Here is a 13899-nt window from a genome sequence, read left to right on the forward strand (position 1 = left end):
CCCCAGCGCAAGGGAGGATGGCTTTTGGCTTTGTTTTTTTATCTGTCGAGGTCATCTGGTTATGGATAATGAATAGCTAATTACCAGCAGATTGCCAAATATTTTGTAGCCTGCCTTAGTGGCTTCGATGGTAAAGAATCTGCCTGCAGTGTGGGAGACCTAGGTTCAACCCTAGGTCGGGAAGATCCCCTGGAGAAGGAAATGGCAACACACTCCAGTTATTCTTGCCTGGAGAATTCCATGGACAGAGGAGCCTGGTGGGCTGCAGTCCATGGGATCACAAAGAGTTGGATATAATTGAATGACCAACACACTTTGTGTGAATACCACATTCTTTATACATTTTAATTTTTCTTGTTCCAGATACTTTTATCAATGGATATTATTAGATATTAATCATATCAATAGATATCATTCCTGTCTTTCTTAATTAGCATTTTCTAAAGATATTTAATCAGTACTGTAAGTGTAATTCAACAAATGACATTATACAATTAGATTGTCAAGGTAACTTGTGTCTAAAGGGAAATACACTTTTTTAAAAAGAATTGTCAGTAGTAAGAATGGTAAAGAGTTTTAGCTTTCATCCTGTTGGTGTTGTTTGAAATATAATCAGTGGACTTAGTATCAACAAATGTAAATATTTTATTTAAAATAGTTTTTAGAATTTTGTTTTTGTTAAAATTTATTTATATAAAAGACAGATTTTCATGAAATAAAATCATTTTTACTTAAGGAAAATTTGCTTAAAATTGTATGGATGGACATAAAGTGAAAGGAAGTTGTGACTTAAGAATTACATATTTCATAATCGGTCAGGCTAGCATTGTTGCACCCCTGTTGCAAAAAGTCAGTGGTTTTGAATGAGATTAACTGATTCTAGAGAACTTGGTTTTTCTTCTGATGTCATATTGTTTAAAGAAAAACAGTGCTTTCTGAACTGGAGTTTATACTGTTCATGAAGGCCTGATGGGACCCTTGGCTCTCCTGCTTTTCTGTTTTCCTTTTATCTGGATTTCAGCAAATTCACTTTCTGCTCTTGAGGTTTAAGATCTCCTCCTCAATCAACAGTATTTTTGTCTTCCTCTCCCAGTGATTCCCAAAATTCGGTTTTTAAACTGGCTTGAGATGGTCTGAACGTGAGGCAGTGGTTGAATATGCATTGTTACTGATTACATTTTGGTGTAAGAAGGTATTTCCTAATGTATATATTTTGGGGGCAACAATGACTTGTAAAGGCTTGAGCATTTGAAAATTCAGAGTTGTTTGCAGTTGAGCATATTTGTTTAGTGGCTATGAAATATCTGAATTGTAAGGAAGAGAGACTGACTTAATTGGTATCCCAACAGCAGTTCCCTTGGAACTTCCTGCCTTAGATTAAATATAAACTGCTGCAGCCATTTAGTGCAGCCAGAAATACCGAAAAAAACTCATTAGATGTGCTTGAGACAGCTGTCATCAAAGGTTTGGTGTGGTTCTTGCAGTGAGTTTTACTGCTCTGTCATTCTGTTGGCTGAATCACTGCCGCTGAATTAGCCATCATTTATGATTGATGTAGCATGACTCTAAGCACTAAGCTGTTAAGAGTCCGTCTTTGTTTAAAGGACAAGAGAACAAAAGTATGAAGTATTATTAATGAGGCTGCTTTCCATTATGTTTAATAAAGTGACAATTGTGATGTTGCTAATGATATTCTTAATAATATAGGACAGTTTAAAAATAAGGTGAAACTGAATTTCTGGACACTGGTTTATTGGCTATGTATATGAAAAACTTAAGGAAAATGTATAAAAGACTAGAAACGAGTATTTAACTCACAGAGCAGTCAATGAAGGGGAAGAGTTTATGAAGTTTATCTTAATTAAAAGTTTATATTAATACAGTATAAAAAGGAAATGAGAAGGGAAAAGCAAGTTAACTAGAATGTTAAAAGTAAGATGTGGAAGCAATAACAATTAGACAAAATACAGGTTCTTAGGTTGAGTTTTCAACTCAGTCAACTCAGATATTTATTTTCAAGAAACCCACTTAAAACATAATGACTAATTTGGATGAAGGATGGAGACGAGGATGGATGAGAAAAGAATTCATGGAAATCATAAATGTATATGCAGTTTCTCCAGAACTATTTGGTGACCTTTGAAAATACTGTAAGAAGCCTAGAAGAGATGGAGAGAGTGTACCTGAGTCGTTTGGCCTCTTGTGTAGCTTGTGACCGAAACTCATACAGGAAAATGTGATTCAGTTTCTTGGAAAGGAGACTACTTCAGAACTTAGACAAAATGTCACAAAGAAAGAACAGCCACATTAAATGGTTTTCTAGAATCTTTTATCAAACTGTACTTACTTGGAATCCCACTTCGGTTTTATGAGTACCGATTGCCTCTGTGCTTTAAAACAGTTTTTTTTTTTTCTTCCTGAGAAAAAGATGTTTAACATACAGTGTGCTTAAAAATGCCGGATGTTTTAGACACACATAGCTATTTTGATTAATTTATAAATGCAGAAGAGACCTAATTGACATACACTTGGTATACAAACCTGCTGATAGAAAGTGGATGGACTTTTCCAGAGAGTTAGAATCTAATTCCTCCAAGTTTAAAAGCTTGATGCTGCTAGTAAGTAAAACCCTAAATTATCCTACTGTGTAATAAGATAAAAACTATGTCATTATTAGGTTTTTTTATGAATCGTAAATATTTTCTTCTTAATTAGTCCTCAGTTACACATTCTTAATTTTTACATCTATGTATTTTAAACATATGATAATATACCCTAAAAATGTATCCAATAAAGAATTAAAAATGAGTTAAATAAAAACATAATGACAAGTTTTTGCTTCTGGCTATAAGTGTAACTGGTACTGGGCTAGCCCTGCTACCATAAACAGGTAGAAAACTATACAAAATGGAAAAACATCTGCTGAAGATATTGATCTACAGGTATCATAGGACTGTAGTCTGTGAGAGAGATGTTCTCCTATGATTGCCCCCGGTTTCTGCCTGGAGGAATTTTCTGATTCTGGCATAAGGAAGAAGAACCCCCAGGATATTTATTGCAGCCTGGCTGGACTAGGGATCCAAAGATCCGAATTCAGGAAGAGTGAGGCCACTGGAACTTGCAGGCACAAAACCAAAGGAGGGGAACCACCCATTAAGAGTCCTGGGAATCTTCTTGGTGTCCCCCTGAATCTCAGACTGACTGTTAAGCCATACATGCATAGACTGAGGCTCCATGACTCAAGCTGTGAACAACCACCAGGAACTTGTAAGCTAACAACTGCTGCTGCTAAGTCACTTCAGTCGTGTCCGACTCTGTGTGACCCCACAGACGGAGGCCCACCAGGCTCCCCCGTCCCTGGGATTCTCCAGGCAAGAACACTGGAGTGGGTTGCCATTTCCTTCTCCAATGTGTGAAAGTGAAAAGTGAAGTCGCTTAGTCGTGTCCGACCCTTAGCGACCCCACGGACTGCAGCCTACCAGGCTCCTCCATCCATGGGATTTTCTAGGCAAGAGTACTGGAGTGGCTTGCCATTGCCTTCTCCAAAGCTAACAACTACTAGAGGTTTAACAAGTGGGAGATTTTCACATTCTAACTAGTTAAAGTGGAAAGGACTTGTGAACAACCAGGGTATTCAGCAAAAACCCCAGATTGGCCATTCATGCTTTTGCAGTATGACTGGAGACTTGCCCCAGCAAAGCTTGAAAATAAGCCTTGAATGGATTAAGCTGATCTATAAAATGAACAGCCTCAAAACTTTTAAAAGAAGGACCCACCCCCCAAAAAATCCAGATGGCATTCAGAATGTTCAAAGTCCAACTTTAAAAAATTACTCGATGTGTAAAGAAGCAAGAAAATGTGACTTATAACCAGGAGAACTTCTCTGTTAATAAAACAGATCTAGAAATGACAGTAGTAGAATTAACAGATATGGACTTTTCAAAAGCAATTATGAAAATAAATTTAAAAGGATTTTAGCAAATGTTAATGTAAATGAACAAAGAAGCAGAAAATATAAAAATAAGCAAGTATTTTTCTAGAAGTGAAAAATAAATTATCTGAATCAAAAAATTCTCTACATGGGCTTAATAACAGATTAGAATACTATAAAAGAAAATATCAGTGAATTTGAAGACAGTATGTTGAAGCCAAGCCATGGAGAGGAAAAAAAAATTGAAACAAAAACAAACACCGTCTTATTCAACTGTAGAACTATACTAGGTGACCTAACATGATGTATTTGAAGTTTTAGTGTAGGGGTGAGGGGATACAAAAATTATATGAGGAAAAAGCAGCCAAAAATGTTAATGAATTTGATAAAATAGACAAATCCATATATTCAAGAAGCTCAACAAATCTGAAGGAGGTGACTCCAGTTAAAGCAAATTATTATCAATTTGCAGAAAACCAAAGAAAATCTTAAAAGCAGCCAGATATGAAAGCACATTATACATAGGGAGAAAAACATAAGGAATGACTTCATCTGAAACAGTGACAGTCAGAAGACAGTGGAAAGACATCTTCTTTCCATGAAGAAGCCTACCTTGACTGCCATGTTTAAAACTACAGTCCCTCCTTACACACCCTGCCTTCCTTCCCAGGCCTGTTCATATGTTCTGTGTGACATTTACCATTTTATAATACACTGCATTGTTGTTGTTGTTTAGTGGCTAAGTCATGTCCAACTCTTTTGCAACCCCATGGACTATAGCCCTCAAGGCTCCTTCTGTCCATGGGATTTCTGGTGTGGTTAGTCATGCTCTCCTCCAGGGGATCTTCCCAACCCAGAGATCGAACCCGCATCTCCTGTGTCTTCTGCATTGGCAAGCAGCTTCTTTACCAGTTGCGCCACCTGGGAAGCTCCAGTTTATCTTTAGCACTTAGGAAAATGTCTTGCGCATAATAGCTGCTTCAGTTCAGTTCTGTTCAGTCGCTCAGTCATGTCCGACTCTTTGCGACCCCATGAATCACAACACACCAGGCCTCCCTGTCTATCACCAACTCCCGGAGTTCACTCAAACTCATGTCCATCGAGTCGGTGATGCCATCCAGCCATCTCATTCTCTGTCATCCCCTTCTCCTCCTGCCCCCAATCCCTCCCAGCATCAGAGTCTTTTCCAGTGAGTCACCTCTTCGCATGAGGTGGCCAAAGTATTGGAGTTTCAGCTTTAGCATCAGTCCTTCCAATGAACACCCAGGACTGATCTCCTTTAGAATGGACTGGCTGGATCTCCTTGCAGTCCAAGGGACTCTCAAGAGTCTTCTCCAGCACCACAGTTCAAAAGCATCAATTCTTCGGCGATCAGCTTTCTTCACAGTCCAACTCTCACATCCATACATGACCACGGGAAAAACCATAGCCTTGACTAGACAGACCTTGGTTGGCAAAGTAATGTCTCTGCTTTTTAATATGCTATATAGGTTGGTCATAGCAAATATTTATTTTATGAATAAATGAAAGGATAGCCATTGTTGGTAAGTGCATTAGTTAGAGTTCTCCAGAGAAACAGAACAAGATATTTGATATATCTTATATACATATAATATATAATTATATATATATTTAACATGTAACATATATTAACATACAATATAATTATATATTATAATATGTATTATATATATATAAGATATACAGATATCATGTTGGTTTGTATATTATTATATATAGGGGCTTCACCAGTGGCTCAGTGGTGAAGAATCTGCCTGCAGCTCAGGAAATACGGGTTCAGTCCCTGGGTCGGGAAGATCCCCTGGAGAAGAGCATGGCAACCCTCTCCAGTATTCTTGCTGGGAAAATCCCATGGACAGAGGAGCCTGGCAGGCTGAAGTCCATAGGCTTGCAAAGAGTTGGACACAGCTGAGCACACAATATATATGCAGAGACAGAGAAATTTTTTTTAATGAATTGGCTAACATGATTATGGAGGCTTGACACTTCCAAAATCTACCGGGTAGGCTGGCAGGCTGGAAACCCAGGAAAGTTTCAGTTCAGAATCCAGAGGCCACCTGTTGGCAGAATTCCTGCTGGCTGGGGGAGGTCAGGCTTTTCTGCTAAGGCCTTTAACTAATTGGTTGAGGTGCATCACATTATGGAGGGTAATAAACTGTACTCAGAGTCCACCAGTTTAAATGTCAACCTCATTCAGAAAAACACTTTCACAGAAACATCTAGAATAATGTTTGACCAAATATCTAGGTACCATGGTCTAGCGAAGATGGCATACTTATTCACCTTCAGAATAGGATATGGAAAATATCTGATATGTAAGTCTGTAAAATCACTTAGGAAGATAATTTGGCAACATCTGGTGAAGTAGAATATGTGCATATTGTATCACTGAGCAGTTTTACTTGTATGTACCCCAGGAAACTTGTATATGAAGGCACAAGTGTTGCTCGTAAGAAGGATGAAAACCTCAAATGAAGAAAATGGAAATAATCTAAATGCTCATGTGGTAGGAAGATGAATCAATTGTAGTGTTTTCCTAGAGTGGAATGTTTTACCTCAGTTAAAACCAGTGAAGCAAATATACATGTATCATCATAGATTAATTTTTAAAATATTGAATGAAAAAATTAGTTGCAAAAGGATATAGTCTGATACTACTTGTATCAATTTTGACAACTCAGAACTGTTATTTGTTGCATTAGTATTTATCAAGATTCTTTTTGCTACGTAAGATTCTTCTGTTTAGTATTGTAAAAGATAGCTGCTGAAGTACAGCCTTTTATTTTTGCTGCCTTGTGTATAGAGGACTAAAGATCCATGTAAAAAGTTGTTCATTTGTTCAATAGAAACTTGTTAACGTGAACATTATGAACCACAAATGAACTTTTGTGCATTCATACACATTTTGCTAATTCTTACGTATTTAGTACAGCTTTTAAAATGTGTAACTCATGAAAAAAATTCAAATTTAGGATATTAATATTCAGAATGACAGATTGCATATATTTTTCAGTTAAAGAATAGACTTTATTTTTTTAAACTTTTAAAAAAGCACAACTGGCATAGAATATTACATTAGTTTTAGGTGTATGACATAGTGATCCAACAATCAAATATATTACAATAAGTGATCACTATGGCAAGTCCCATAACCATCTGTCACCATACAAAATTGTTACAGTGTTATTGACTATAAAGAATAGGTGCTAAGTAAAAGTCATTTTGAGTCGTGACATTCAGTTTTATATACTGATATTTTCAACTTAAATATTTCACTATGTTTTGTTAAAATAAAGTGATTAACTGCAATAAGTTAAAATTGATGTTATCTTTTTTTCTAACTTTCTTATCCAGTCATAAGTTTACAGTAAAGATATACCAGTGAATTTTTTAACTTAATGTGTAACAGTGTTCTCACAAAATATATATTCTACTAAGTTCCCTGTGCTGTTTTTGTTTCCTTTGTAGTTATCTGACGATGGTCGCTACGTCTTATTGTCGATAAGGGAGGGATGTGATCCTGTAAACCGACTCTGGTACTGTGACCTCCAACAGGAGCCCAACGGCATCACTGGTAAGCTGTCTTTCAAACACAGATGATTATTCCAGAGAGCCCCATTAAAAAGCAATTATGTTGGTCTTCTAATTGATTTCCCAAGAAACCTTCTTCCATTTAATCACGTCATCTCAGGTCTTATGATCTTTTCTATTGATATTATTCCTTAAAATGAAAAAAAATTGAATGAAGCTCTTGTTGGCTTTAGCATTTTTTCTGTAGATCGAGGCTAACCATATTTTTTTGTATGTTTCTCTGTGTGAAAGTATCCTGTCTATATTGCAGATGAAGAGTGTTCAGGAGAAGCTGGCCCTTTGATCTGCAAAGTATTATTACTGCCTAGATGTAATGGTGCAGACTGTCATGGGAAAGAGATCGGACACCAGTGACAATTTATCAGGCTAATATGTGATCATAAGACAGCTTCTCAGTACTGGACACACGTGCAGTATTAGCTTGACTTGCTTCCTGAAACTGTAGGTATCGAGATAGGACCAGCCAGTTGCAAATTCTGGAGATGGCTTATTTTAAATGTTGTTTTCCTCCAACATTTATATCACATCAGCACCATCATCAAGCATTAAGCTTGTCAACAGCACTATTTACTGTGCTGAGAATTCCCAGACCCAAAAACTATCAGGGATATTAGCACCCAGTGCTTGAGCTCATGCTTAGTTGCGTCAATCCTGTCCAACTCTTTGGGACCCCGTGGACTTTAGCCTGCCAGGCTCCTCTGACCGTGATATTTTCCAGGGAAGAATACTGGAGTGGGTTGCTATACCCTCCTCCAGGGGATCTTCCCAACCCAAGAATCGAACCTGTGTCTTCCTGCATTGCAGGCAGAATTTTTACCACTGAGCCACTGGGGAAGCCCTTAGCACCCAGATAATGGCACAGTTACCACATATTCTGGTTAATATGAAATAAATACATTTTAGAGATGTGTATGTTCAGTCTCTCAGTTGTTTACAACTCTTTGTGACCTTATGGGCTATAGCCTACCAAGCTCCTCTGTCAGTGGGAATCTCCAGGCAAGAATACTGGAATGGGTTGCTATTTCCTACTCGAGGGGATCTTCCTAACCTAGCAATTGAATCCACTTCTCTTGCGTCTCCTGTATAGGCAGATGAACTCTTTATCTCTAGTGCCACATAGGAAGCCCCATATTTCAGAGATAGTTGACACAAATGTTTAAAATATACAATAATGTACTCATGTCTGATTGTTGATTAGATTCCCTCATTGTTAGTATTTTATCTATATTATGTTATGATCAGAAAATATATACCATTTTATATTATTAATCGGGTACTGCATCATTTTTAAACTTCTTTGAGCAAGATCCATAAAACAAAAAGATACATCCATTTTGATCTCATGAATACTACATCCACCTTGGTTTTCACATTCTCTGAAAGATGCACAGTACCACTCAAGAATCACTCACCTGAGTTGCAAGTCTAGCTCTGCACAGAGCTGAGCATGGAAGGTCAAATCTTAGACAAGCTGACAGATATTACTGTGCTGCCTACTGTTTCCTGCTTTGGCGTAGGATGGTGGAAGGGACTTTGCCTTTCTCCAGTTTATCAAAAATGTCAGTTATAGTGTCTTCCTCCAGAGAGCACTGATTTCATTTTCTATTTATTATTCCATTATATCTTTAAATTATTAGTAGGCCTGTTATTAAAAGATACACAAATTGCTTAATTGACTCCAAATGCAGAGAAAAAATTTCATCCACACTTTCGACTCTGAACTATTTCTGTGTCCACTTTCATAGTGAACGGTACTACTTTGAATGAGACTTAGCAAGTGCCAGTACCTCTGTTTTCTTCCTGACTGCTTAGGGTCCTTACCGTTTTTTTTCCCACTACCTCTCTCTGCCCCATGTTTTCAGCATTTATGAGAAATTAATGAGGAGGGTGTGATACACAGAGATTGGGATTCTAGGAAGAAGGAAGCGTAGAGGTGCACTGGGCCCTCATAAAGAAGATTCTAGTCCTTGCAGCCATGAATAAGCATGGGCAATTAAAGAGGGAAGCATTTAAAAAATCCTGAAGGCTCTGTTCAGGTTGGAAGATACTTAGAGAATATGCCAGGTCCTGGCCTCCCTACCTAACTTGATTTTTCCTTGACTTATGAGACCATTGTCTTTGTTTTCTAGGTGATTTTTATGTAGCTTAGGTGAAAAACTCAGCACAGAGTAATCACTCAGTAAATTTAGCAATTATTGTTTTCCAAATTGTTCTCTTTTAAAAAAAAAATTCTTCTAAAGGAACTTTATTTTGCCTTGATCTGAACAAAACCCAGCTATATGTTTGACTAGGACTACGTGTAAATCTTCACATTTATTTGGGACTGTACCTCGGAGTTATATAGGAAACTACATATTTCTTACCAAAGTTATTGCTAGGTGTTTTATATTTGTGAAATATTGATGGTTAGTGAATGTATCTGTCAAGGTTTAACAAGAGCAGCAGAACCAGTAGGAGATATATATTAAGAGATGTATTGCAAGGAATTGGCTTACATGGTTAGGGGCCTGGCTGGTTAGGAAAGTCTGAAACCAGTAGGGCAGGCCATCAGGAGGGACAGGCTGGAAGTCTCAGGCATAGGCTGAAGCTACCATCCACAAGTGGAATTTCTTCTTGTTAAGGGAAGCCTCTTCTCTGCTGAAAGGCTCAGGCCTGCCCAGACTGTCTAGGATAATCTCCTTTACTTAAAGTCAACTGATTATGGTCTTTCAGTTCAGTTCAGTTCAGTCGCTCAGTCGTGTCCGACTCTCCGCGACCCCATGAATTACAGCACGCCAGGCCTCCCTGTCCATCACCAACTCCCGGAGTACACTCAAACTCATGTCCACAGAGTCGGTGATGCCATCCAGCCATCTCATTCTCCGTCGTCCCCTTCTCCTCCCGCCCCCAACCTTTCCCAGCATCAGAGTCTTTTCCAGTGAGTCAACTCGTCGCATGAGGTGGCCAAAGTATTGCAGTTTCAGCTTCAGCATCAGTCCCTCCAATGAACACCCAGGATTGATCACCTTTAGAATGGACTGGTTGGATCTCCTTGCAGTATAAGGGACTCTCAAGAGTCTTCTCCAACTTTAATCATGTCTATAAAGTTAGAAACACCTAGATTAGTGTTTGATCAGTTAACTCAATACATCAGTTTAGACAAGTGGATGTATCAAAAAGGCTTTCCCAGTGAGCTCATGGAAAACCACATGGAAAGGAATAGAGCAAACAAGTCTTACAATAACCTGATACTGTTTTTAAAAATGAGAATACTGAACTGACCGGTGTGTGGAATTCATTGATTCAAAAGTATAGAATATCCTGTAGACAAGAAAACACAGTGTACATGAATAACATCGATGGATTTTAAGCTGTTGAGTTGCACACAGATGGACTGGGAGCAATTTGTAGAGTGTTCTCCAGTGATAGCTGCTAAATTCTGGGTATGGTTCTGGGCCTGTCATTTTTTTTTTTTAATTACTTTACTAGCATTAAACCTATGAATAACATAAGCCTCAGAGGAGTTCTTTTGAATGGCAGTCCTAGGATTCTGAAAGCTCTCACAGTTGCAGTGATTGATCAGTACTAAGAAAATGAACTGGAAATCAGTTCCCACTCTTGGGTTCAAAAGTCAATTAACTGTGTAGGTCAGGATTAGAAAGATCTTTGTGTATGTGTGTGGTTGGGGGGGTAGTAGTGTGTGTATGTGTTTTTTTTAATTGACTGCTGATTTATTATGAGTTAATTATATGATTGGGGCTTTCTACGTGGCTCAGCGATAAAGAATCTGCCTGCCAATGCACGAGGCACAGGTTCGATTCCTGGATCGGGAAGATCCCCCGGAGTAGGAGGCTACCCAATGCAGTATTCTTGCCTGGGAAAATCCCGCGGAGAGAGGAACCTGGCAGGCTACAGTCCATGGGATTGTAAGCAGTCAGACACATCTGAGTGACTAAGCACACATGCCCAATTACATGATTATGACCGGTTAGAAAAAACAAGTACTGTGGGTGAGTCTAACTGTTGAAGACACTGAGTGTATTTGGTTTATAACAGGAGAGACATAGAAGATTGATATTGTGATTGTTAAATTTTTAAAAATAATTCCTCTTCATGACAGTTGGGTATATTGAGACAATAAGACTTTAAAATCTCAACTCTACCACTAAATGATTAGTGACCCTGGGAAAGTTATCCTTTATCTCTTCATATTTGCACAACTACAAATGAGGCAGTGGCACCTACTTAGTGATACCTACTTAGCAATAAAAGTTGGCTTGAAGCTCAACATTCAGAGAACTAAGATCATGGCATCTGGTCCCATCACTTCATGGGAAATAGATGGAGAAACAGTGGAAACAGTGTCAGACTTTATTTTTTGGGCTCCAAAATCACTGCAGATGCTGATTGCAGCCATGAAATTAAAAGACGCTTACTCCTTGGAAGGAAAGTTATGACCAACCTAGACAGCATATTAAAAAGCAGAGACATTACTTTGCCAACCAAGGTCCGTCTAGTCAAGGCTATGGTTTTTCCCGTGGTCATGTATGGATGTGACAGTTGGACTGTGAAGAAAGCTGATCGCCGAAGAATTGATGTTTTTGAACTGTGGTGTTGGAGAAGACTCTTGAGAGTCCCTTGGACTGCAAGGAGATCCAACCAGTCCATTCTAAAGGAGATCAATCCTGGGTGTTCATTGGAAGGACTGATGTTGAAGCTGAAACTCCAATACTTTGGCCACCTCATGCGACGAGTTGACTCACTGGAAAAGAGTCTGATGCTGGGAGGGATTGGGGGCAGGAGGAGAAGGAGACGACAGAGAATGAGATGGCTGGATGGCATCACTGACTTGATGGACATGAGTTTGAGTGAACTCCAGGAGTCGGTGATGGACAGGGAGGCCTGGCGTGCTGTGATTCATGGGATCGCAAAGAGTCGGACACGACTGAGCGACTGAACAGAACTGAACTGAAGTGATACCTATATCAAAGCTGCTCTAAACACAGATCTTGGTATTATTTTATGTAAAACCCGATTCATAATCAGCAGAGTCTTTATATGGAAGAAAACACGAAGAGCTGTGCCTCTCATGGGGGACATGTTTAATTTTTCAGGTTGATAACTGAAAATTCCAGAGTGCATATACCCAGTTGGGGACCATGGCTGCCACCCAGAATCTTTTTCATGCTGTTCCCTTACTGCTCCCACATTTTTGTTGCCCTGTTTAAACTAAGGGGAAGAATAATATTTAAGTTAAATGCTAAATGTGCTAGTTAACTGAAATAGTAGGTGAGTTAAACTGAATAGCTGGTGACAGAAAACTAAATCCAGTGTTATGAAATCATCAATATTATACTGCATGAATTGATACCCCTTGTGATAAAGTCAGGCCTTTCTGTTACCATTTTAATGATGTTTACCTTTAAGGCAGGGAGATTTACCAGCATTTCCCTATACGTTAATTCTTTATTTATTAGGGCATCACTAAATATCCTGTCTGGAGAACTAAATAATTTCACTGAGGAAGCTATTTTGTAACATTTCTGTCATTTTTGTTTTCCAAGAAAACCTTCTGCCTGTGTGCGTTTTGGAGTGAGAAGCACCAAAAAATGGCCAGTGGCTGCTTAATACCACAGAAGAAGAGAATGCACACTACATAAATATAGAATGGAAAAAAATCTTAGAATCTTTAGAGTTAAAAGTATGTTCTCTGAATGATTTACATTTATGCCAGTTTGATTTTCTGTTCAAGGACTAGCTGACCTCGCTCTGTGCTACTCTGTGAGCAAGATCTTTCTTTTACCCTTGCCTCTCTTTGGAGAACCTCACTTCGGCTATTTACATTTGCAGTGTTTTTACTTGACCACATTTCTTGCAAACTGTGGGCCATGGCTGTTCACAGGAATTGCAGTTGATGCTGTAGCTGCTCCTGTCCTTACTTTTCTGAACACTTCACTCATCACTGGATGGAAACTGCACTTGGCCTTTTGTCTGAGCCTTAGAAGTCTCTATAATTTTCCAAGTGTTCAAAATAGCTAAGCAGGCCCCCTCCAAGGAATATTGCACCATCTTCTGCGCTGGCTACTGGAGACATGTCCCAAGTTGCTGTCTGCTTTCTCTGGGGAAAGAGGCACTTCTGCCCTAGGAGTTAACATGCTTCCTCCTGCTTTTGTGATACCTTTCCTGCTTCTGGCCCTTCTGCCCCTTCCCCTGTTCTGGTTTCTTTTTTCTCTCCATACAAGAATCTTGTGTGTGAGATTCCTTTTGAGCTGCACAGGGTTAAAGACCTTGTCTGTCTCACTCGCCATAGGGTCCCCAGCACCGCGAACAGTGCCTGACAACAATAGAGACTCTCCTTGACCAGACTCGAGTCAGGC

At 38.9% G+C, this 13899-nt stretch overlaps 1 protein-coding gene across 1 annotated transcript in view; it reads left to right on the forward strand.

Annotated features, from left to right (window-relative positions):
- Positions 1–13899, forward strand: part of PREP (prolyl endopeptidase) — a 140557-nt gene that overhangs the window by 47991 nt on the left and 78667 nt on the right. Inside the window, exon 7 of the mRNA XM_055432926.2 lies at positions 7421–7526. Coding sequence (XP_055288901.1) covers positions 7421–7526 — 106 coding nt within the window. The remainder of the gene's footprint in view (positions 1–7420; positions 7527–13899) is intronic.

This window comes from Moschus berezovskii, chromosome 10 (genome assembly GCF_049115385.1).
Source record: "Moschus berezovskii isolate FMDL1 chromosome 10, NW_MosBer_1.0, whole genome shotgun sequence".
Taxonomy (NCBI): domain Eukaryota; kingdom Metazoa; phylum Chordata; class Mammalia; order Artiodactyla; family Moschidae; genus Moschus; species Moschus berezovskii.